The sequence below is a fragment of the Gracilinanus agilis genome, chromosome 3, assembly GCF_016433145.1.
Source record: "Gracilinanus agilis isolate LMUSP501 chromosome 3, AgileGrace, whole genome shotgun sequence".
NCBI classification, from domain to species: domain Eukaryota; kingdom Metazoa; phylum Chordata; class Mammalia; order Didelphimorphia; family Didelphidae; genus Gracilinanus; species Gracilinanus agilis.
The window spans coordinates 338701974-338727337 of record NC_058132.1 but is presented as its reverse complement, the minus strand read 5'-3'; the positions used below and the strand labels follow the sequence as shown (position 1 = coordinate 338727337).

The following is a 25364-nucleotide window of genomic DNA, read 5'->3' as shown; positions in this document are numbered from 1 at the left end:
TTGGTAGGACTGAAAAAGATCATGTTTGAAAAGCACTTTGCAAACCTTAAAGCACTCTCCCACTCTAAGCTAGTATTCTTCTCCTTCTCATTACTAAGGATGATTCCCCTGGACAAGACGGTTGCATTGAGGCTCTCTACAAAATGCCTGTTCAGTCTAATTTCCACGGTCCTCCCTCTTTACCAACAAGTCCCCTTTGTTCTCCTGCTGCCTCTTGGCTGCCCAGCACCACGGGGACCCCCCCCCCCAGGCTCTGACCTTCCAGCAGGGCACCTCGTGTTCAAGCTACCCCCTTCGTGCCCCCTCGTGCTGACCCCGTCCTTCGCTGGCTGCCAGCTAACCCGAGTTCGTAGCTGTTCATGGGCTTTCCACGGTAGTCCAAGCAGATGCCCATCCCTGGAGACAATCTCCTGAACCCTCGACTGGAGGTTAGAGTCACATCAGGCAATATCATTGGGGAAATAGTTCTGGCCACGGAGGAATTTGTATTTCCCTTCGAACCAACCATTTATGTTACTAACTCCTCTACCCACGCACAGAACTGGCATCTGTCCTTCCAAAGCAAACTCCATGCTGCCTCAAAGAACTTTGTGTTCTGAACTCACGAAAGCCTGAATTCTCAAATATTTTCAAAGAAATGCACTTTTGTTGCTTTGAAGTCCATGCAGCTAAAAAGGAGCAAATCATTCCTAGTCGAGATTCTGCTGGGGTTGGCTTAGTAAAGAAATAAAACATGTGTCATTAGCACATCGATGGTTATCCTGGCAAATTGGCTTTAGAGCCTCATACATTATTAGAGTGAAAAAGGCACTGAGATCATTTAGTCCAAATACTTCATTTTACAAGTGAAGAAACTAGTAGGAAGTCTAAATGACTTTCCCAGAGTCACAGGATTGTTTAGTAGTAAGATCAGAACCCAAATGGGTTCTTTAATGGATCTTTCTCGTTCTTTTATGATCTGAAGAGCATTTCTCATCCTGGCCTGGCAAGTCGCTTAGTCTCTTAATATCCTTGGCCACCCCATAAGCCTCTGCAGAGACCACACTGACCTGCTAGGAGAGAGGGAGTTGGCTCATTCAAGAGTTCCCTCTAAAGGTGGGGGGTGGGGGGCAGCTAGGTGGCTCAGTGGATTAAGAGCCAGGTCTAGAGACTGGCCTCAGACACTTCCCAGCTGTGTGACCCTGGGCAAGTCACTTAAACCCCATTGCCTAGCCCTTACTGCTCTTCTGCCTTAGAACTAAATACACAGTATTGATTCTAAAATGAAAGGTAAGGGTTTAAAAAAATAAAATTTAGAAATAAAATTAAAAAAAATTAGAATGGAGACTTAAGTATTAGTTCCAGGGAAGAAAAGTAGTAAGGGGTAGGCTAGTGGGTTAAATGACTTGCCCAGGAAGTACCTGAGGCCAAATTTGAATTCAGGTCTTCCTGTCTCCAGGCCTGGATCTCTTTCCATTAGCTACCTATTGCCTACTGAATATTTCAGATTGGAATGTTCTGACACGCTTTAAACTCAACATGTGCAAAACCCACAAGTCATTATAAATAATGTTTCCCTCAAATCCAAATTTCTCTGGTTTTTTTTTTGTTGTTGTTGTTGAAGGCACTACTATTCTCTCAGTCTCTCAGTGTTGTAATCTTGGCATTACCCTTGATCCTTCACTCTCTATCACCCCACATACCCAATTAGTTGCAAAATTTTGCTGACCTCTTGCATCAGACCCCTTCTCTTTATTCATACAACTACCCCTTTCGTTCATTCAGGCCATCATCATTCTTAGCCTAGATTCTCATAACAGTCCCTTAATTGCTGTCTCTACCTCAAGGCCCTTCCCATTCCAATCCATCCTCTCTACAGCTGCCAAAATGTTTTTCTGTAAACACAAATCTGACCATGCCACAATAAACTCCATTGGCTTCCCACTGCCTCAAAGACAAAATATTAACTCCTTTGTTTAGTTTTAAACCCTTTACTACTTGGCCCCTTGATCTATCTTTCTGGGCTCCCTGGATATTACCCCCCTTCCTGCACTCTGAGGTCTAGCCAAACCAGCCTTCCCTCTGTTCCTCTCACAAGATGCTCCATCTCTCATTTCTGCACCTTTGTCAGCGCTGTCTCCTGGGCTGGAACACACTCCCTCCACGTGCTGGTTTCAAAGAATCCTTCTTTTCCTTTAAGACTCAGCACAAGAAATATTGTACGATGATCAGCTGTGAAGGACTAAACTATTATCAGCAAAAGAAGGTTCCAAGATAACCCCAAGGGACTCATGATAAACACATACACCATTCACAGTCAAAAAAGGAACTCTTAGAATATGATTGCAGATCAAAGCACGTCATCCTTCACTTTATTTCCTTCATGAGTTTTTTTTTCTTATATATGTGTGATATGTGTCATGACATGGAGACCATGGAAGTACATATTGCATGAAAGCACTGATATAACCTATGTCAGACTATTTGCCACCCCAGGGAGAGGGGGGAAGGAGGAAGAGAGGGAATCTGAATCATAAAGTGTCAGAAAACAATTGTCAAAAATTGTTTCTATGCATAATTTTAAAAATTTAATTTAAAAAAGACTCAGCTCAAATACCAACTTCTACATGAAGTATTTCCTAATCTACCCGAATTCTAATATCTTCCTTCCCCAACTACTTTGAATTTAATGAATTTGTATTTATTTTTATCTATTCTAGTTATCTATTTTGAATATTTTCTATTGAAATATTGAATACTGAAATATCGAATATTTTCTATTTAATGAATTTGTATTTATTTTTATCTATTTTGAATATTTTCCCATAGTTACATGTTTCATGTTCTTTCCCTCTCTCCAAACCCCCCTTAGCCAACACACAATTCCACTGGCTTTTACATGTATCATTGATCAAGACCTAATTCCATATTATTGATAGTTGGACTAGAGTTATCGTTTAGTGTCTTCATCCCCATTAATATCCCCATCAGCCTATGTTGTTTTTCTTCTGTGTTTCTCCTCCCACAGTTCTTCCTCTGAGTGTGGCTAGTTTTCTTTCTCATAAGTCCCTCAGCCTTGCTCTGGATCCTTACATTGCTGCTAGTAGAGAAGTCCGTTATGTTCAATTGTACCACTATCTATTCATTTTTAAAAATTTATGCCATTTATACTTATAACTGTTCTTAATGTCACCCCATTCAAATATAAGCTCCTTGAGAGGAGAAATTGTGCCATTCATACTTGTAACCTCAGAGCCTAGAATAGTATCTTGTATATACTTAATATTTGCTGAATGATTAATTTATTAATTCATTTCATTATTTTATGTCTTTGTAAATGCAAAAAAAAAAAAGTTTGCTTCTTTCTTTAGGCTATCAATGCCTACTACCATCTTACTTGTACCCTGGGTTTTATTCAATGAGCACTTTCTCTTTTTAATAGAAAATGAAATAAAATGTTGGAACTGACTCATAAGCACTAGGGAAAAAATCTATCAACATCACCACCACCACTAATTCCTAATTAGTGAGCTCATCTTCAATTAAGGGCAAGGGCTCCATTGTCTTGCCTCCAGATTATTTCTGGGAAAGGGATCTTTTACCATCACCCAAACAGAACTTGAACTCAGCTCCAGATTTTCTGACATCCCCAGCATGCCTAGCTTTGCCATCAGCTAGCTATGTGACTGGCCATCATCAAGTCACTGAAACTCTTTGGTTTTCCCATCTATGAAATGGGGATAATAATAATGGTCCTCACTTCAAAGCATTGTTGTAGAGATCTGATGAAATGATAAGCAGAGTGTTGTAAACCTTAAATATATAATTATTATACTGAGGAATGCTAATCTATTTCTTTGTAAAAGCTCAGACTTAGGAGAAAGGGCAATCACAGCCACCTTGGAGGTCCACTTAGCAGCAAATCAGGAGTCTCAAATTTAACAGTGAATTTAACTCATTTGCATTTATTTTTATCTTCACCTTAAATTTTTGTTTTATGTTTGTATACATATGTATATATTCTTGGTGTCTCCCTATTCAAATATATATTTTTAACACTATCTTCTGTCTTGGAATCCAGCATTAAGTATTGGTTTCAAGGCAGAAAAGTGGTAAAAGCTAAGAAATTAGGGTTAAGAGACTTGCCCAGAGTCACACAGCTAAGAAGTATCGAAGGTCACATTTGAACCCAGGACCATCTCTAGGACTGGCTCTTTATCCACTGCACCACCCAGTTGCTCCTCCCCATTCAAACACAAACTCCTTGAGAGGAAGAATTGTGTCATTCTTTCTACTCATATCCTTAGGGCTCATGGTATCACTTTTTTGGACAGCAACAAAAAACAGATCTGGCAACAAGGTAAGTGCCTATTGATTAGACACTAGCTGAACAAATTATGAAATATAGTCATGGAATGGTTTGGTATCATATGGGTGGAATGCTGTATCACTCTAAGAAATCATGAACATGAGGAATCTGGAATAATATAATGTAATGTAATATAATGTAATATAATGTAATATAATGTAATATAATATAATATAATGTAATATAATGTAATATAATATAATATAATATAATATAATATAGCTTTTTCATTAAAAATACTTTGATTGCAATACTGCATCTTAAACTGCATTCCAGAACAGCAATAATTAAAACTACCTGGTATTAGCTAAGAAATAGAAAGGTAGATCAATGGAACAGGACAGACATATAACAAACAGTAAGCAGCAAAAGATTATAATAACCTTCAATTTGACAGAAGTATAGATCCAGGCTAACGGGATAAGAAATCATTATTTTGTTAAAAAAAAACTGGAAAGTAGTTTGGTAGAAATTAGGTATAGACCAATATAATAATATAGTCAATATACAATATACTAAAATAGTATTTATTAAGATAAGATCAAAACAGATATATGATCTCTACTTAAAAGGAAGTATCATAAGCAAAATAGAAGAATGGGGAACATATGACCTATCAANATATAATATAATATAATATAATAAATGATGCAGAGGAAATAAAGCAGAAGTAAAAAAATATATATTCAGTGACTATAATAATGTAAGTGGATACAGTACTAAAAGGCAACTGAAATCAGATTAATTTCATTGAGCAGGGCAGCTGGGTAGCTCAGTGGATTGAGAGCCAGGCCTAGAGACGGGAGGTCCTAGGTTCAGATCCGGCCTCAGACACTTCCCAGCTGTGTGACCCTGGGCAAGTCACTTGACCCCCATTGCCTACCCTTACCACTCTTCCACCTATAAGTCAATACACAGAAGTTAAGAGTTTAAAATAAAAAAAAAATAATAAAATAAAAAAAAAAAGAATTTCATTGAGCAATCTTGATCCAGGGAAAACAGATGAGGAAATCCTCTCTGCCTCTTTGTAGAGAAGAAAAAACTATAGGCAGATAATGTTTTGTACACTGTTGAATACGGTTGTTTTCTGGGTCAGTTTTGTTTAATTGCTTTGTGAGAAGGGAGAGTTCTTTGGAGACAGAATATGTCAGAAAATGACTGCAGTGTAAAAAAAAAGGCATTCATAAAAAAAATTAAAGCCATTGAATGACCAAGTCAACTGTAAGCACTCTGAGAAATGTTACCAGTCTTTTCCTTCTATTCCTCATTGTATGTCAAAGCCTTAAACACAGCAGATGTTCAGATGTTTGGGGTTTCTCCTCCAGCCATATGAAGCTATAATTGAGTCGTCATCAATTCTGATCCATTTTGACACTTAGAAACCCCTGGAAATGTATCCAAAATATGATTAATCCATTCTTCCTTTCCTGTCCAATGGAAAGAACCTATTCCTGGTCATCATGTTATCAATATAACCTAATGAAAGAACATTTAACTGGAAGACCCATGTTCCATTTTTATCTCTGCCACTGACCAGCTGTGTTTCAGAAGTTCATTTATCACTTCTAAGGATCTCAGTTGTCTAACTTGTAGAAAGAAGGGGTTAGGCTGGCTGGTTGGTCTCCAACTAAGGACCTTTCCAGTTCCAAAATTCTAATTGTTCACAATCCCCTAAAAGTAAGGAGAATTGGATTGCAGAAAGGCTGGTTATCCATTTGGGGGTATGACTAAACAGTGCTGGTAATTATCCTGAAATAGCAAATGTCCACCTTCAGACCCAAGTTAGGGAACTGGGGAGGAGTCTGAGTAGCCCACAGAGGATGGAGAATGATGTCACTATAGAGATTTCTACCAAGATTTTCCTTAAGGTTACATGTAAGTAGGCAGGGGTGGCTAACCTAGATTCTAGCCCCAACACAGTAATTTTTCTAAGATTAACTGCTTTGATTACTATAGGTCCATGGTTTAATATCAATAAATACAGCAGTGCTAAGAAAAGCTATCAGTGGGCTATGGATTAAATTAGATACATTAACCTATAACAAGCAAGGCAGATCCCTCTTACTCTTCCAAGGCAGCAGTCATTCTGTCCTAGGGGAGGTGAGAGTGAAGAGAGACCCCAGTAATGACTCTTATTTTATCAGAATGTACTACAGACCACCTAAAGAGAAGGAGGAAATAGATGAGGTGTGCAGGAAACAGATCACAAACCTGGCACAGAGGCATAATATGATAGTGATAGGAGACATAATTATTCCAACAGCTGTTGATCCTTCTCTCAGTCCAAAGAAGAGCAGCTAGTAGTTTCTTGGCATTCTTAATGATAATTTCATCCCTCAAAAAGGGGGTGGAAGGATTGAAGAGAATTGCTAATCCGGACCTAATTCTAACAAGAAGGAACTGTTTCCCTTTGTATATTAGAATTTCATTCCTATCACTCCTAGGATAACCTTCTCTGTAGAATTTTTGTTCTTGGAATCCTGTCTATACTTTCCCTGAACCTTTTGAAATTTGCTTTCCAGAAATGTAGGATATATGAGTGACTATATCTGGCTTTCCATCAAAACCTAAGATTCCCGGGGTACCTATTTTTTGTTTCTGCTTAATTGCTTAAGCAATTCTTCCTCATTCTTGTGAGTTTCTAAACCCTTCTGGGCTCACTTTTCTTCCAAGGAATACCTCCAAACAATTAGAGGTATTCAAAAGTAGAAGGAGTAGACCCAGCAATTCCACTACTGGGTCTATATTTCAAAGAAATCAAAGATAGAGGAAAAGTAGGTATGAAAATATTTAAAGCATCTCTTTCTAGGGGCAAAGAAATGGAAATTGAAAGGATGCCTATCATTCGTGGAAGGGACAAGTAAGTTGTGATGTATGAATATGGTGGAATATTATTATATAAGGAATGATGAAGGGGATCATTTCAGAAAAACCTGGAAAGACTTGTATGAATTGATGCAGAAGAAAGTGAGTATAACTAAGAAAACACTTTTATTCAATAACTACATTACTGTAAAAGCAAACAACTTAGAAACAAAAACAAAGGACTTAGAAACTCTGTTCAATATAATGACCAAGGATGATTCCAGAGTACTCAGGATGAAACATGCCACCCATCTCTTAAAAGAGGGGATGGCCTCGGGGGCAGCTGGGTAGCTCAGTGGATTGAGAGCCAGGCCTAGAGACGGGAGGTCCTAGGTTCAAATCCGGCCTCAGCCACTTCCCAGCTGTGTGACCCTGGGCAAGTCACTTGACCCCCATTGCCTACCCTTACCAATCTTCCACCTATAAAGTCAATACACAGAAGTTAAGGGTTTAAAATAAAAAAAAAAAAAATACAAAAAAAAAAAAAAAAAAGAGGGGATGGCCTCAAAAATGCAGATTGAGACATTGCCTTTTGGATATGATTAATCTGGAAAATGAGAGGATAGATTAGGACCAAGTTGTAAAAGGCTTTAAAAGGTTAACAGAAGAGTTTACATTTTATTCTGGAGGCAATGGGGAGCCGCCAGAGTTTATTGAGTAGAAGAGTGACACAGACCTGCATTTAAGGAAAATCCCTTTGAAGGCTTAGAGGGCTGAGACTTAGGTCACTGATAGGCAAGCAAAATCCCTATCTTGACTACTTTTTACTTCTCTTATGGCATTTACCTACTGCTCTGTATATTATTTATCCGTCTTTATTGTTCAGTAGTTTCAGTTGTGTCCAACTCTTCGTGACCCCTTTTGGGGTTTTCTTAGCAAATATGTTGGAGTGGTTTGCCAGTTCCTTTTACAGATGAGGAAACTGGGGCAATCAGAGTTAACTGACTTGCCCATTATCACACAACTAGCAAGCATCTGAAGCCAAATTTGAACTTCTTCCTGACTCCAAGACTAGCACTCTATCCATTGTGCTACCTAGCTGCCCCTAGTTATCTGTCTACTTGACTATTTTCTTCTTGATGTCAGGGAGCAAACATTACTCATTGTTGTATCTCTAGTGGCATCTGGAACAAAACAAGTCTGCACAAATGCTAGAATGATCAAGATTTTATCTCAAGGCAACTGTATTTTAACTATGTCCTATCTAGTCTAAAATACCCTTCCTAGGAAATGAGAAACAGCCCAGAAGCATTAAAGTAATGGTGATTCTTATTTCTATAACTCTCTCATGTCTATAAAGCACTTTCCTTACAACATCCCAACAAGTCAGGGAACATGTTACTTTGCCCACTTTACAGAAAAGGAAACTGAAGTTCTAAGAGGTTATGACTTATCTCAGGTCACATATGGAATAAAGGATAAAGCCTGTATTCAGACCCTATTCCTCAGTTACCAAATCCAGTGTATTTTCCACTATGCCACATATCTCCAGAAAACTAGAGACATTAATTTCTAATTCATGAAGGGAAGTTACAGTTGTGGTAACAGCTACAAGGATTTATATTGTTTGAGCCCTGGGCCAAGACTCAGCAGCAGTGGTAAGGACGAAGGATACAGGGTATAGAAAATAAAAGTTGTGTATGTGGGAGATGTTTGGGGGCATGAGAGAGAATCTTAGAAGCTTAGAGTTTTTTTGTGTTTGATGGATAGGATGGGGTCAAGGTCTAAGAACACAGACCAGGAATGAAAAGTTGTTGTTAGGTGTTGGGAAATAAATAACTAAAGTTGCTGCCCCAACTGTCTCAATGTCTTTCCATTTTTTCTTTGAGTCTCTTTTTTGTTTCTATCTCAGGATTGGAAGAGAACTCAGAGCTTACCCTGTCCAACTTGTACATAAACACAGACTCTCCTCTATAATATACTGATTCTGCCACTTTATCTCTGTGATCCTCTGCCCATAGGATCACAGAAGTAGAAACTTAAGTACCTCAGTTTCCTCATCAGTAAAATGAAGGAGCTACCAAAAAGTTACTAAACTGTATATACCTATTGACTCAGGGTTACTGTTTTTAGGCCTACTCCCCAAGAAACCAAAATGTCCCATAGGTACAAAAGTATTTATCTAGGGAAGCTCTTTTAATAATAGCAAAGAAATGGAAATGAAAGATTTGCCTATCAATTAGGAATGGCTGAAGACACTGTGACATATGAATGTAATGGAATTACTACTATGCTATAAGAAATGATGAAAAGAGATGGTTTCTGAGTTGTATAAGCTGATATAGAGTTAAGTGAACAAAATCAGGAGAATATTTTTAAAGCAAAAAAACACTGTAAAGAAAAACAACTGAGAATCTTAAGTACACTCATCAATGCAATGATTAACTGTGATTCCTGAAGACTGATGATGAAGTATGCTATCCAGTTCTTGGCAGAGGAGGTAATGGCCTAAATAGACAGAAAGAAGCACACATTTATGGATATGACCAAAAGGAATTTGTTTTGCTTAACTGTGCATATTTGTTACAAGGATTTTGTTTTGTATCCCTTTCCCTCCACTCTCCAGAGAGTAAAGGGAAGAGATGGGAGGGAAAACCAGTTGTTAATTGAAAAAAAAAAAAAAAGAAAGAAAGAAAAAAGTAAAGAAAGGGGGATGGATTAGATGATCTCTAAAGTCTGTACTAACTTTATAATCCTATGATCCCTAACAAGTGGCCATCCAGCTGGAATATCTCCAGTGGCAAGGAACTCTTGAACTATCAAGGCAGTTCATGTTGAGACGGCTCTAATCATCAACACATTTTCCCATATCTCAGGAAAAATTTGCTTCCTGGCAACCAACCCTACTGATTCTAGTTCTATCCTTTTCCCTCAAGAAAGCACTTCTGTAAGAAGGCCTGCTAATACTTGAAAAAGAGTTTTGTTTCCTCCAAATCCTCTCTCTTCATTAAGTGAAACGTTCCCAGTTCCCTTACCCAATACTCATATGACATTGTATCTAATCTGACTTCCCATCACCCTGATTTTCTCCTTTAGATGTCTCCTTCCTCAAGTATGGCACCCAGTGTGAACATTATGCTCCAGATATTATAAGAATGGAGATAGAGTGATGGATATATATATATATATATAAGAACTGCAGTTGGTGAGGGAGGAACACCTACTCCTCTCCCCCTGGCTGCTACTGTAAATTATCCCTCTTCTCCCTGACAGGTTTGGTTGATTAACCTGTCAGTGATTCTTTCTAACAGCTGCCCAAGTGAAGACCCCTTGAGAGGTTAGGTGAATGGTTAACCTCTCAAGGCCTAACCTAGAGTTGGATTGATTGGTAATGGGCTATTGGTTAGCTTTGGATAATGATTAGGATCTGACTGCGTAATTGAACTCCCTTCCTAAGGGCTGTGATAGAATGACCACTCAGGAAGGTACTTTTTATTAAACACTGTTTATCTATTGATAGGGAAAGGATAACAAGATACAGGATTTGGGGATTGGAAACCATATTGCTCTATTTGACTATTAACTAATTGATGATCAGGACTAGAGACTGCTAGGCTGGCAGATGCTTGAGGTCTTCACCTTCTCACTATCTCTGACCGGACCTGGCCACAGCCAAACCAGAGAATAGGGAAGGCTATTGATGTAGATAGATATCAATGATCTGTGTATTCTCTCAACTCTCCTACAAATAGTATTGATGGTTCACTAGCTCTCACAGTCAAGCAAGGAAATAGGTTCAGGCTTTGGTCTACCCTCTTCTTTTTCAACCACCCTTCAACCTCCCTCTGCCCAGTTTGAATCACAGATGTTTGCTCAAGTCTCAGCTCAAAGATCTGAGACCTCCAGTTCTGAGCCTCTGGATTCAGAGACCTCCTCCACTGTAGCTGTCAGGGGGTATATATATAGAGTGGGGCTAACTGACGTTTGCCCCTGGTTCACGGCACCTGGGAACATTCCAAACCTCTCAACTGCCATCCCTGCCAGTCAAGGTGGCATTCATGTTATCCCAGATTAATGATTATATATCTGTCATGTTCCACTGTATATGACCCCATGGAGTTTATCCATGTGGATTTCTTGACAAAGATATTAGAGTAGTTTGCTATTTCCTTCTCCAATGTGTCTCCATTTCACAAATGAGGAACTAAGGCTCATAGAACAGTCCCTTGCCCATGGTTCACACAGCTAATAAATATCTGAAAGCAAAAACTGAACTAAGGTCTTCCTGACTCCAGGCCTGGTGCTGTATCTGCCATGCTAACTAGCTGCCCATATACATATATCCATATTTATGTCTATCTAGAGACATAGAGGTAGCTATGTATATATGTATAAATATGTATGTGTATGCATATAGGCAAGCAAAAGAAAGAGAGGGAGAGAGAGAGAGAGAGAGAGAGAGAGAGAGAGAGAGAGAGAGAGAGAGAGAGAGAGAGATATGGATAGACTAATCACTTTCCTCATTCTGGACATATTGCATATAACTGGACACAAAAATGCAACAGAAGTATGCTTTTTATTTGCTGTACTTATTAAATAAAATCTTACATGCCTGGTTCTGATTTTTGTTTGTTTTGGTTCAGATCTGTTATTTCACTGGTCTAGGAAACTTCCAGTAATGAAACTCCACCTATGTAGATCTACATCTTATAGTTCTAGAGAGTATATATTTGCGTGCACCTAGGAATTCACACAGGGCTTCCCCTACTACGATGTAAACTTCTTGAGGGCAGGGGTTGTTTTTGCATTTCTTTATATACCCAATGGTTCACCCAGGGCCCAGCATCAGTAAAGGCTGACTAAGTGCATATTGATTTATTCACTGAGGAGGGGAACTCATTTAGATAATCAGTGACTGGTCCAGGGTCACACAGCCAATGTGAATTAGACGCTGGATTTGAACTCTGGTCTTCCTGATTCCATGACTAGCTCTTTATTTATCATGCCAGGCTGCTTCTCTAGAATAACTGGAGATTTGAAGTTTAAAGTCAATGAAACAGAATAAAGCACCCTTTATGTATAATTACATATACTCATAATGTATATGTGTGTGTGTCTCTCTCTCTCTCTATATATATGTTTATGTATATATATCCCCAAACATATAGTGATAGCAATAGATCGGTCACTATATAAAGATACACAGCTTGATATATATAGAGAATAGATAGATGAACAGAGATAGATAAAAATAGAGGTAGATAAATAGATGTAGTTAGATAAATCAATAGAGACAGTTAAACAGATAGATAAAGCTAGATAGATATAGATAGGTAGAAAGAGATATAGATAGATAGATAGATAGATAGATAGATAGATAGATAGATAGATAGATAGATGGACGGATGGATGGGTACGGAGAGAGAGGGAGAGAGAGATGGGTGGATAGATAGATGGATGGATAGATGGATAGAGAGATGGATGGAAGGATAGATGATAGATGATAGATGGATTGATAGATAAAAAGATAGATAGATAGGATAGATAGATGGATATATGACAGATGGATTGATAGATAGATGGATAGATGGCAGATGGATTGATAGATGGATGGATGACAGATGGATTGATAGATAGATGGATGGATAGATAGAGGGGTAGATAGATGGATAGATGACAGATGGATTGATAGATGGATGGATGGATAGATAGAGGGGTAGATAGATGGATAGATGACAGATGGATTGATAGATGGATGGATGGATAAATGGATGGATAGAGGAGTAGATAGATAGATGGATGGATGATAGATGGATTGATAGTGAGATGGAGAGAGAGAGATGATGATGATGAGATGATGGATAGACAGAAAATAGACAGATGGACAAATGGATGGATGGATGGATGGGAAAATAGATAGATAGACAGATTACCTTCATCATTCTGGATATTGCTTGTACATAACTGGCCACAACATGTAACAGCAGCATACTTTTGACCTGCTCTACTTGCTGATTAGATATACATACACACATATGTGTATATATACATACACATGTACACACTCTAAGTAGAGCAGTATATATGTAGCATTTGATACAGACAGAATACCTACATGCATACACACATATACCCATACATAATAGTAGATCAGAAATAAGAACTGTATCTAGGTAGCCTGTGGCATGCTCACAATAAACTCCCCTTGCTCAGGAACAGATTATCGGTGCCTGGGGCTTAAACCATCCCAGGTGGCCCTTTCCTTGCTGCCACTGGAGTAGACACTGAAGCCACTTCCTTCGGTCCACAGATACGTCCTTCAACGGTGACTGGTACGAGCTCGGGGAACATGAACTCATTTAAAAAGCAGTTTGAGCCAAGCATCATTAGGAAGGAGAACCCACTGCCAAGAGACAATTACATAATGCTCTCTCTCCCAAGCCAAATGGCTCTGGTATCATCAGATGGTTCTGATTATTCATGTCTCTGCTTCCCCTCCATCTCTTGCCCTCCCTCAAACACAGACACTGTTGATGCAGCTGTTCTGGAGCACATTTCAACTTAAAATGTCAGCAGTGTTTTCCGGAAGGCAAACGGCTGCTTGATTTTTCTCCTGTATCCCTTTTTACTAGCCTACATTCCTCTAGGGACTGAGGGAGCAGAAAGGCAGGGTGGGTAACACAGCCCCTGCTACCATAGGCAGAAAGACCACTGGGCTTTGGGGTCAGCAAACCTGTTTTCTAGTCCTCACTCTAAGCATTGTTTAGACAAGCTAGAGGGTACAGTGACCTCATCTCTTTCTGTTTCAGATCCCATATCTGTAAAATAAGGATAGTGATGGGGCAGCTGGGTAGCTCAGTGATTTGAGAGCCAGACCTAGAGACGGGAGGTCCTGGTTTTAAAACTGGCCTCAGACGCTTCCTAGCTGTGTAATCCTGGGCAAGTCACTTAACTTCCATTGTCTAGCCCTGATTGCTCTTCTGCCTTGGAACCAATACACAGTATTGAAGATCTGGGAGTTAGGAAGAGCTTCTTCTTAGGAATGCTGACTTTATGACCTTAGACAAGTCACTGAACCCCTTAGGGCCTTAGGGAGTGCTCTAAGAGTTCTTAACTTTTTTTGTGTCCTGGCTCCCTTTGCCAGTCTGGTGAAGCCTGTGGACCCCTTCTCAGGCTAATTTTGTTTGTTTCTTTTTTAAAAGTCTTACTTTCTGTCTTAGTGTCAGTTCTAAGACAGAAGAACTACAAGGACTAGGCAATCAGGGTTAAGTGACTTGCTCAGGATCACACATATAGGAAGTGACTGAGGCCAAATTTGAAGTTAGGACCTCCCGTCTCCAGACCTGGATCTCTATCCATTGAGCCAACTAGCTGCCTCCAGGTTAGTTTTTAAATGCATAAAATAAAATATATAGGAAAATAATTATATTACAATAGAACTCTAATATTTTTTCCATCTAAGATCTCATAAACTTCTTGTGGGGGGACTTTTTGAATCCCAAATTAAGAACCACTGGTCTAAGAATGTAAGTTGCCAAGCAAGTGCCAAAATGCACTGGTAGTGGAAGTTTAGTTAATGACATTCATAAAACACTTTGAAGTTTGCCAAGTTCATATTTCCATACATATATGTGTCTATACACACACATACATATACATATACATATACATATACATATACATATACATATACCACAGGCCAGGTAGGTAACTAATGATAGTATTATCCCTGCTTTACAGATGAGGAAACTGAGGTTTAGCATGATTAGGTATGAGCTTCATTTTATAGTTGAGGAATCTAAGGCTCACAGAGATGAATGACCTGTCTGAAGTTTCTCTTGACTCTATCTCCATAATTCTTTAAAAAAAAAATTTTTAATCCTTACCTTCCGTCTTGGAGTCAATATCGTGTATTGGCTCCAATGCAGAAGAGTGGTAAGGGCTAGGCAATGGAGGTCAAGTGACTTGCCCAGGGTCACACAGCTAGGAAGTGTCTGAGGCCAGATTTGAACCCAGGACTTCCCATCTCTAACCTGGCTCTCAATCCACTGAGCTACCCAGCTCCCCCCCCCCCCCCACCGCTGCCTCCAACTCCATAATTCTAACATTCTACAAATATATGAAACTACACCTGGCTTGGCAAATATCCCCAGGCCTCCCAGCCTAGAAAACACCAGCACTCAACAAAAATATGTCAATAGAAGAAGAAATGGTTCAAAAGTCATTTTTATTTATCTTTAAAATAGATTTTTATATGTTCGGTTGGTGGATTTCCACTCCACCCCCACCCAAGTCAATGGACCTTTTAACTAGTTTTGTTTCAGATGAAGAGCATCTCACAATAAGGGTTATTTGGGACTGTGGGTTCTCTCATGATGTAGTGAGCTCCCCATCCCCGGGACTGTATAAGCTATATGTGGCTATTTGTCAGAGTATTCCTCTACAGAGGACTAGTTTGGACGAGATGACATATAGAAGGGACACCTTTCCTGTTCCTCCTCCAGATGCTAGTTCCTTTCTCTCTGAGATTACCTTCCCTCTGTGAGCAGAAATTTTTTCATTCTTTGTACTTGTATCCTCAAGTACCTGACATGTAGTAGGTACTTAATAAATTCTTGATTGAATGATCTTATATGTACTTACATGGATCTTATATGTACTTGGTCATCTGCATATTGTTTAAAAATTCCAGCTTTTTTTAGCCAAGTGCCTAGCAAGTTTGCTTTTTTCCTACCCTCCTTCCTGCCTGCCTTCCTTCACTTCCTCTCTATCTCTCTGTCTCTCCCTCTTTCTTTCTTCCCTTCTCTTTCTTTCTTTTTCTTTCTTTCCTTCCTTTCTTCCTTCCTTCCTTCCTTCCTTCCTTCCTTCCTTCCTTCCTTCCTTCCTTCCTTCCTCCTTAGTGATGACTCTAAGACAGAGAGGCAAAGGCTAGGCAATGGGGGTTTAAATGACTTGTCCAGAGTCACACAGCTAGAAAGTATTTGAGGTCAAATTTGAATTCAAGTCCTCCTGATTCCAGGCCTGGCTCTCAGTCAACTGAACCACATAGCATCCCTGCAGGCTCTTAATAAATGTTCATTGCCTGATTAACTCCTAATGTTAAAAGTCTATAATTTAATATTTACAAGATATCCCACCTCTTCCAACATTTGTCATTTTGCTCATTTGTCATTTTGCTCATTTGTCATTTTAGCCAATCTGTGAGATGTCTCAGAACTGTTTTGATTTGCATTTCTTCAGTTAATAATAATCTTGAGCATTTTTTTCTCATAGAGTTCTCTAGTATGGGAAAGGAAAGAAGAATGGGAGATGCCTAGAAATTTTAATGTAACAAACAAATTAATTAAAAAATCTTTTCAGCTCCCAAGGAAATAAAATATCATCTGAGTAGAGAGAAGAGATAAAAAGGGCATCGTAGCTTCAGAAATTGCCTGACACGAGTATCCAGCCACACATGTTCTGTCTGGTGGCTGTCTGGAAAGGGAAGCATGGGCAGGTGGGGGCTGGAAGGCTGGGGATTACCTCTTTGTGCTGCAGGCGTCTGGGCAGGTCGGACACTTCTCACACGTCTCTCCGAAGGCCCCAGGCTTTATGCAATGGCATCGCCCACACGAGCAATACCCTCGTCCGCTGCAGATCTGACCGTCATTGGAGAGACATGTTTCGGTCTCTGTTGAGCAGTTACAGTTGTCCCCGATGTAGCCAGCGTGGCATTTGCACTCCCCACAGTGGCATTCCCCGTGACCTAAAACCAACACACAGGGCACATCAGGGCGCTTGACCTTGGCAGGGCTGGCAAACACAGAGAGGGCAGGTTACTTATCTAAGTTATTCCACAGCATGGCTGCTCTCCAGAGGATTTCAAGATCCCCGATTCTCAGTTCCCCAACTATAAAATAAGGTAGTTGAACTACCTGATGCGATGGGCATCAGTAAGTGTTTATTATTAAGTGTCTGATATGTGTAAGGTCCTGTTCATCCCTAACGTCCCTTCCAATATCCGACCTTCATCCCTTCCATGACAATCTAATTGTGGTTGGAATGATCGATGATGTAGGAACAACCTTGCCAGCTCCCTTGGGCTGTCTCAGCTTGAGGGAGGCGCTTAGCTAATTCATTGGCTCTCGGCCCCAGGATCCCCAAAGGACCTGAACATGCCCAAAGAAAGATATCTGAGCAATGAGGACAAAAACTCAGCATGGCTCATGAGTTGCCCCGGCCCACAAACCTACTGAGCTCAATCACGGCTGTCCCATGGGAAGGAAAGCCTTCTTCCAGTGAAGGGGCTGGGAGAGTGCCGTCTCAGAAGGCTGAAATCTATAGAGCATGTTGTAACCTGGTGCCTGCCAGTGACTTAAGGCTTACACTTCTTTAGAAGAAGGAATGTTAGGGGCAGCTGGGTGGCTCAGTGGATTGAGAGCCAGGCCTAGAGACGGGAGGTCCTAGGTTCAAATCCGGCCTCAGCCACTTCCCAGCTGTGTGACCCTGGGCAAGTCACTTAACCCCCATTGCCTAGCCCTTACTGCTCTTCTGCCTTGGAGCCAATACACAGTATTGACTGCAAGACGGAAGGTAAAGATTTAAAAAAAAAAAGACTGTTTAAGTTAAAGGCATATCTTCTCATAAGAAGAGCTAACCAGGAATGGCATGGGCTAATCTGAGGATATGCCAAGCTCCCAGTCACTAGAATGGTTCAAGAAAAATGTTTTTCCATAATGGACAAGAGATCAGACTCTATGTGTGTGCAGGGTGGATGGGGGAAGAAGTGACAGGCCCCCTACGGGAAAATTTCTAACCACTATGGAGAGTGAGTGATACCATTGACAAAAATATACATCAATGGAGGCAGCCTCTGTTGGGCTCCTTCAGTGATTCATCATGGCACAGATCTACATGACCCTGTGGGTATATCAAGGGAAGGAAAGCTCTGGCACAGCTTACCACTATCATACAATAAATATCTATTGAGCATCTACTATGTGCCAGGCACTGTGCTAAGCCATGGGGACACAAAAAGAAAAATTAAGACAAGAGGCAGCTAGATAGCACAGTAGATAAGAGTGCCAGGCCTGGAGATGAGATCCTGGGTTCAAATCTGGCCTCAGACACTTCTTAGCTATGTGACTCTGGGCAAGTCACTTAACCCCCACTGCCTAGTCTTTGCTACTTTTCTGTCTTTGAACAAATACTAAGACAGAAGGTAAGGTTTAAAAAAAAAATTAAGACAGCTCCTGCTCTCAAGGAGAAAGCTAAAAAAATGTGGGGATATGGGGAAGAAAGTACCCAGTGAGGTGGAATGATGATGGTAGAGTCAGATTTAAGGGGTACAGGCTGGTGGGAGAGGAGAAGCTAGCTGGACTTCTGAGCTATCTTTATATGGAGGCTTTGGGAGGAGTTTTTTGTTTTAGCCCTCCAATAAGAGTGACAAAAGCTACTGAGAGAACCTATGAGGTGTGAATATCAAACTTAGAAAGCTTCCCACTTAGGGCTGGACTGGTCATCTGAGGAACAGCCTCTGTAAGTATATAGAGGCTCATGACCTAAGGCTAGCCACTACCCAAGGAGATTTTTAATTTGGCACTTTTTCTACAACTACTCATTAAATCAGTCCAAAAGCTGTGGAGGGTCACCATTGGGATCATTGGAGGAATTACCACATCAAGGAAATTATAGCTCTGATGCAATGAAAATGAAGGGTAGGGGGCAGCTTGATGGCTTGAGAGCCAGGTCTAGAGATGGGAGGTCCTGGATTCAAATGTGGCCTCAGATACTTCCTAGCTATGTGAACCTGGGCAAGTCACTTAACCCCCATTGGCTAGCCCTTACTGCTCTTCTGCCTTGGAACCAAAACACAATATTGATTCTAAGATGGAAGTTCAGAATTTGGGGGGTGGAGAGGAAGAAAAAGGATGGGTACCAAATACCAGCACAAAAGGTGCATAACTTAAATATATATGTGTGAATCTTTGTCTGGTGCCTGATGTGTATTTTTTTTAGCAGCAAATTTTCTCTGGTTAAGGATAATTTTAATTAAAATCTATTTTCATTCCCTGAGTGTGCCTATACTAGCAGAAGGTGGGTTGGGGATAAAAGCCAATCTCCTTGCATTTTGCTTCCAAGGCAAAAGCAAGGCTCTGTCCTGGCAAGAACATGCCAGCATCTGCTATGCAGCCAGCCAAAAAGTGAGTGTGATCCAAAACAGAGCACCAGAATAGAACTCCCCTGTGGCCTTGGCGTCACAGGAAAGAATCAGCAGAGTGATGCTATCTGACACACGACATGAAGGAGAGTGACCTAAAGGATGGCCAGACTTCAGAGACATCACTAAAGCCTCCCTACTATTTCCATACATTCCCTCCAGGGCTCACAATAAATTATATTCCAGTTGTGTGCTGTGATCAAGGCAATTTACAAATCAACACAGGAGCACATGTTGAACACTCTAGGAGCTGGACAAGGAGCACTTATTTAACTGTTAGGATGCTGGTGCAATGTTTGAGCCCCACAGCAAAGAGCCTTTGTAACCCAGTGGCTATCACCAAGTCACACTTAAAACTGTAATTCTAGAAGAGGCTCATCTAAAATGCTTCCCTTTTCTCCATTCTTCTCTACAAGCACCAAAAGCTATGACCTCCTTTTGCAGTATGCCTCCTCAGGCATTCTCCCTCTTCTGACATATGAGGAAACTGAGGCCCCCCAAAATTAAATGACTTGCCCTTGGTTACAATGGTAGCAAGTCTGAAAGGTAGGAATGGAATCCAACTCTTCTAACTTTAATTCTTATCATTCCTTTATTCTACTTCTTCTTAGCTCTCATGTCCTTAGTTTATGTTCCATGAGAACTCCATTTTAAAAAATGTTTAATTTTTAAAATATTTTGCCACATTTACATATTTCTTTTTCTTTCTCTCCCTTCCCCACTCCCAGATCCAATAAGCATTTCCACTGGGTTATAGAAATGTTATCACTTATGTCTATTCCCAAATTATTCATTTTGGCAATAAAGCAGTCTTTTAAAACCAAAACCCCCAATCATTTATCCATATAAACAGATGATAAGTCATTTGGTCTTCTTCTGTGTTTCTACTCCCACAGTTCTTTCTCTCAATATGGATAACATTCTTTCTCATAAGACCCTTGGGATTGTCTTGTATTAGAAAACTCAATTACATTTGATTGTTCCACAATGTTTCACTTTCTGTGTATAATGTTCTCTTTGTTCTGCTTGAGAACTCCAATTTTAAATGGTTTTAAAGAATATGCTTTACTACCATATTAGATAATCATCCCCCAATTAAAATAAACACAAAATATATGTGGTTTAAAGCCTGTGTGCATATATATATATATATATACACACACACATGTATATATATACATACATGTATATATATATACACACACACACACATACAAACACATCCACATATACATATACATATGAATTTATATTAAAAAGCAAATGATTGGCATATTTTTTTTTGGTGGTGTCCAACTCTTCATGATCTCATTTGGAGTTTCCTTGGCAAAGATGCTGGAGTAGTTTGACATTTCCTTCTCTGGCTCATTTTATTTATTTATTTTTACTTTGAGCTTCCCCCCCCCCCCCACCTTCTGATGCCCACAGGAACCCCCAAAGTATGAAGGGAATATGTTCCTTGAGTGAAAATGGGCTTGTCATTTCAACCCCGTGGCCTGAGAGCCCAGGAGGTCAGGGCAGCCCCACGCCCTGCTTCTCTCCTTCTAGAGGGCAAGGGAAGCAGTCCTGGCTACTCACAGCCAGGATCCAGGCAGGGTGGTCAAACATACTATGTACAGATGTAGGGGAGAGGAGCCTGGGCAGAGGAAGGGTTTCTGATCATGAAAAACACTGGAAATACTGTGGGGTTTGTTCCATCCCCAACAAAATGGGAGCCAAATGTCTATGGCAAACACTGGTGGACCAAAAGGACCTCAGGCTAGGCCAGTGATGGCAAACCTTTTAGAGACAGAGTGCCTGGCCCCACCCCCTTCCCACCTCCCCAGACCAAATGCCTTGCCTACCTGCCCTCAGAGACTGAGTGCTGTGCCCTTTCCCTCACTAAGTGCAGAGAGTGCCACCCCTTACCCCACAAAGGGGAGGGAGAAGTGCTCCCATCGGGCTGAGGGGTGGAGGATGTGAAAAAATTGTTGCCAGGCATGATGGGGATGGGGAGGGGAGGAGCTCTACTTCAGTCCTTCTGCCTTTCTAGTAATGAACTCTGTTGGGAGGGGCGAGGGTGGCCACATGCCCACAGAGAGTGCCATCTTTGGCACCCGTGCCATAGGTTCATCATCACTGGACAAGGCCCTCAGTAGTCCAATCTTGAATCATTGGGCTCTAGTTCATATTAAAAATTAGGAAACTGAGGCAAATGGGGCTAAGTGACTTGCCAGGGTAACACAGCTAGTAGATGTCTGAGACCAGATTTAAACTCAGGAAGATGAGTTTTCCTGACTCCAGGCCCAGTGTTCTATCCATTGTACCTCCAAACTTCCTAGTTAGCATATTACAGATTCTGGTTTTATAGATGAAAAAGACTTCAGCAACTATCTAGTCCAATCCATATCTCGAAAGGAATATATGTGAGAAGTGGTGGTCCAATCTCTATTTAAAGAAAATTTTAAATTATTTTAAATTTTTGTTTAAAAACTTATGATTGGGGGCAGCTAGGTAGTTCAGTGGATTGAGAGCCAGACCTAGAGATGGAAGGTCTTGGGTTCAAATTTAACCTCAGAAATATACTTCGATATCTATATAAAGATAGCTATGCAACCTTGGACAAGTCACTTCACCCCCACTGCCTAACCCTTACCACTCTTTTACCTTGGGACCAATACATAGTATTGATTCTAAGATGGAAAGTAAGGGTTTAAATTTTTTTTAAATGGCAACTTATTATTTAAAAATATGGAGGGACCCAATATTTTCCAATCATACTATATTCACCAACATTAGCAAAGGAGAGATTGTGAAGCAATCTCTGGCAGCAATGACAGCTAACACACAACCACTTCTCATGCCTTATAATTTAATAAGCATTTTCCTCCTCTTTTAACCAATATTTTATTTAACATTTTTGCATCTGTGTTCATTAATGATATTGGTCTATAGTTTTTCTTTCCTGTTTTTGGTCTTTCTGGCTTAGGAATCAATACCATATTTTTATCATAAAAACAATTTGGTAAGACCCCTTCTTTGCTTATGTTGTCAAATAGTTTGTAGAGTATTGTGGGGAATTCTGGGAAGATGGCTTAGAAGCAGCAAGGCTCCAGACCTCTGTAAAACCTTCAACACCGATCAAGGACAAAGGGCTTTGAAGGAACAGAAAACCAAATCTGACAACAGAACAGAACTGGGGGATCCTCCTGCTAAACCCAATTTAAAAGACACGTGAAAAAAAAAAGCCTGAATTCTTGAACTGTTGGGTTTGAGGGGAAAAGAAAAAGGAAGATACCAGGTCCCCTCCCCCACCTAATGTACTGAGTCTCCAGCAGATTCCTGGAATCTCTGGGCAGGCACAGGCGCTAGTCCAGAGGGAGTGCCTCACTGGTACATCTGTGCTAGACTCAAGGCTTTGATCACAGATGGCAGGGAGGCAGCTGGAGGAGAAGGGCAGAGAAGGCAGCTAAACACTCCATCTTGCCCGGCCCTCCCCCTTTTCTCAAGGTTTTGGCCTTAGGGAACATACAGATCAACTCCATACTGGCTTAATCTTATCAATAAGGCAGATAAGAAGTCTTCAGAGGGCAGGGAAGCTCCAACACCCCTCCTCCATAGACTGTACTGAAAGTAGTCAAAATCACATCTTTAGATTTTATTACCAGCTGGGGAAGATCTGGCCTCAGGGCCCACTAATTGAGTGAGTCAATAGAGGAGAAAAGAAGCCCTTCCAGGAATGAATAGCCCAAACCCAAAGATCCAGTAAATAATCAAAGGAGCAAGATTACAGCCAATTACCGTGGGGGGGGGGGGGGGGAAGGAAAAATTATGAGTAAACAACAGAAAAAGAAAAAAGAAATTGCAATTGATAGCTTCTATTCAGGAAATGAACAAAGAGCAAATGGATCAGAGGAGGTCCAAGGAGCACCAAGAAAAAACAAAGAAAGTCCAGTGAAATGGACATAGGCTTTGGAAGTACTAAAAATTCAATTAATTCAAGAACTCAAAAAACAATCAAGAGAGGCTGAAGACAATTGGGAAAAGAAAATACATGAACTTAAACAAGAAAATAGTGTCTTGAAAGCCAAAACTGACCAGCCTGAAAATGAAGCAAAGAAAGTGAAAGATGACCTACAAAGAAAATCAGACCAGAAGGAGAAGGATGACCAGAAATCCAGGGATAAAATTCAGTCTTTTTGTTTGTTTGTTTGTTATTAATTTGTTATTTTTCTAGTTTTTTTAGTTGCATGCCCAATTTGTTAATTTCCTCTTTTTCTTTTTTGTTAATATGGGCACTCAGGGATATAAATTTTCCTCTGAGTACTGCTTTTGCTGTATCCCATAAATTTTGATATGTTGTTTCCAATGTCATTCTCTTCAATGAAATCGGTAATTGTTTCTATGATTTGTTCTTTCATCAACCAGTTTTGGAGGATAATATCATTTAATTTCCAATTAATTTTTAATTTGCCTCTCCTTGTACTCTTACTAATTATAACTTTTATTGCATTATGATCTGGGAAAGTTGCATTTATTATTTCTGCTTTTCTGCATTTGTTTGCAAGGTTTTTATGGTCTAGTACAAGGTCAATCTTTGTAAATGTACCATGTGCTGCTGAAAAGAAGGTATATTTCTTTTTATCCCTATTTACTTTTCTCCATGTTATCTATTAATTCTAATTTTTCTAAGATTTCATTCACATCTCTTATTTCTTTCTTATTATTTTTTGGTTTGATTCATCTAGATCTGATAGAGGAAGGTTGAGGACTCCCACTAGAATAGTTTTACTATCTATTTCCTCCTTAAGATCTAATAGTTTCTCCTTTAAAAATCAGAATTCTATACCATTTGGTGCATATATATTGAGTACTGATCTTTCTTCATTGTCTATACTACCTTTTATCAGGATGTAATTCATTTTTCTCCTCAATTAATTAAGGGATAGATAGACAAGTATTATTGCCTCATTTTAAAGATGGAGAACAAAGGTGGAGCTCCCAACTCCATTTACCACCCAGTGGTAAAACTGAGACTTGAATCTGGTCTTCTCATTACTAATTTCAGGGCTCTTTCCATGACAATATGCCAATACTTCTTTGCCATTTTGTTTGACATGTTATTTGAATGAAATAAAAACTCCTCCTCCACAAATTCCTACTGTAATGCATCATGATGTGGAAGCAACCCTGTGTTCTAGAATGGGGTATAAGCCCTGGAAGGTTTTCACATTCTGGAAAGCCTTTGAATATGACCCTGGCAAGAGATGCCTTTTTTCCAACAAGCAGGCTAGCTAAGTATAAAGTGGCCAATAGGCCGGCCACTTAGCAATGAATTCTTTGGCCATGGAAACCCATAAAATGCTCAATAAAAGTTGATATGTTCTATTTCAAAAGACTATATTGGTGATGAGTGTGGGGTGAATAGGGATTATAAACTATTTCTGTTAGGGGTGGAGTGTTTTGTTATATGTGGGTGGATGTTTATATAGAGCACTTTCTAAAACCCAATGCAATGTGATTCTAATGATCAAACTTGTTCCCAAAGAAGAGACAAGGAAATCTACCTCCCTCTCTTGTTGGTTGAGTGGAAGACTCTGGGTGTTGATCACTGTCTACACTGTCAGCCTAAGATGATATGTTAGTTAGTTTGAACAAACTGCTTTTTCTTCCTATTTATTTTTTGTCTTTGTTATAAGGAATGATTCACTAGGTCAGAGATGGTGAAGGAATATATTTGGAAAAGAATGTGATATAAAAAGAGAAAAATTAAAAATGGTTTTAAAAGAATTCTTTCAGCTTTATAACAATATGACTGTGGTTTTCTCAGGAGACAGATAAATGTGTCTGATCTCTAATTCCCAGAGCTAAGCTAAATTAGTGATAATGGTAATATATATATGTATATATGTGTACATATATATCTATACACACACACACAAAGAGAGAGAGACACAGAGAGACGGAGAGAGAGAGAGAGAGAGAGAGAGAGAGAGAGAAAAAGAGAGAGAGAGAGAGAGAAGGAGAGAGAGA

General features: G+C 39.9%; 1 protein-coding gene across 1 annotated transcript in view; it reads right to left on the bottom strand.

The window, feature by feature from the left end:
• Nucleotides 1-25364, bottom strand: part of ITGB5 (integrin subunit beta 5) — a 201803-nt gene that overhangs the window by 13612 nt on the left and 162827 nt on the right. Inside the window, exon 14 of the mRNA XM_044670031.1 lies at nucleotides 16676-16898. Coding sequence (XP_044525966.1) covers nucleotides 16676-16898 — 223 coding nt within the window. The remainder of the gene's footprint in view (nucleotides 1-16675; nucleotides 16899-25364) is intronic.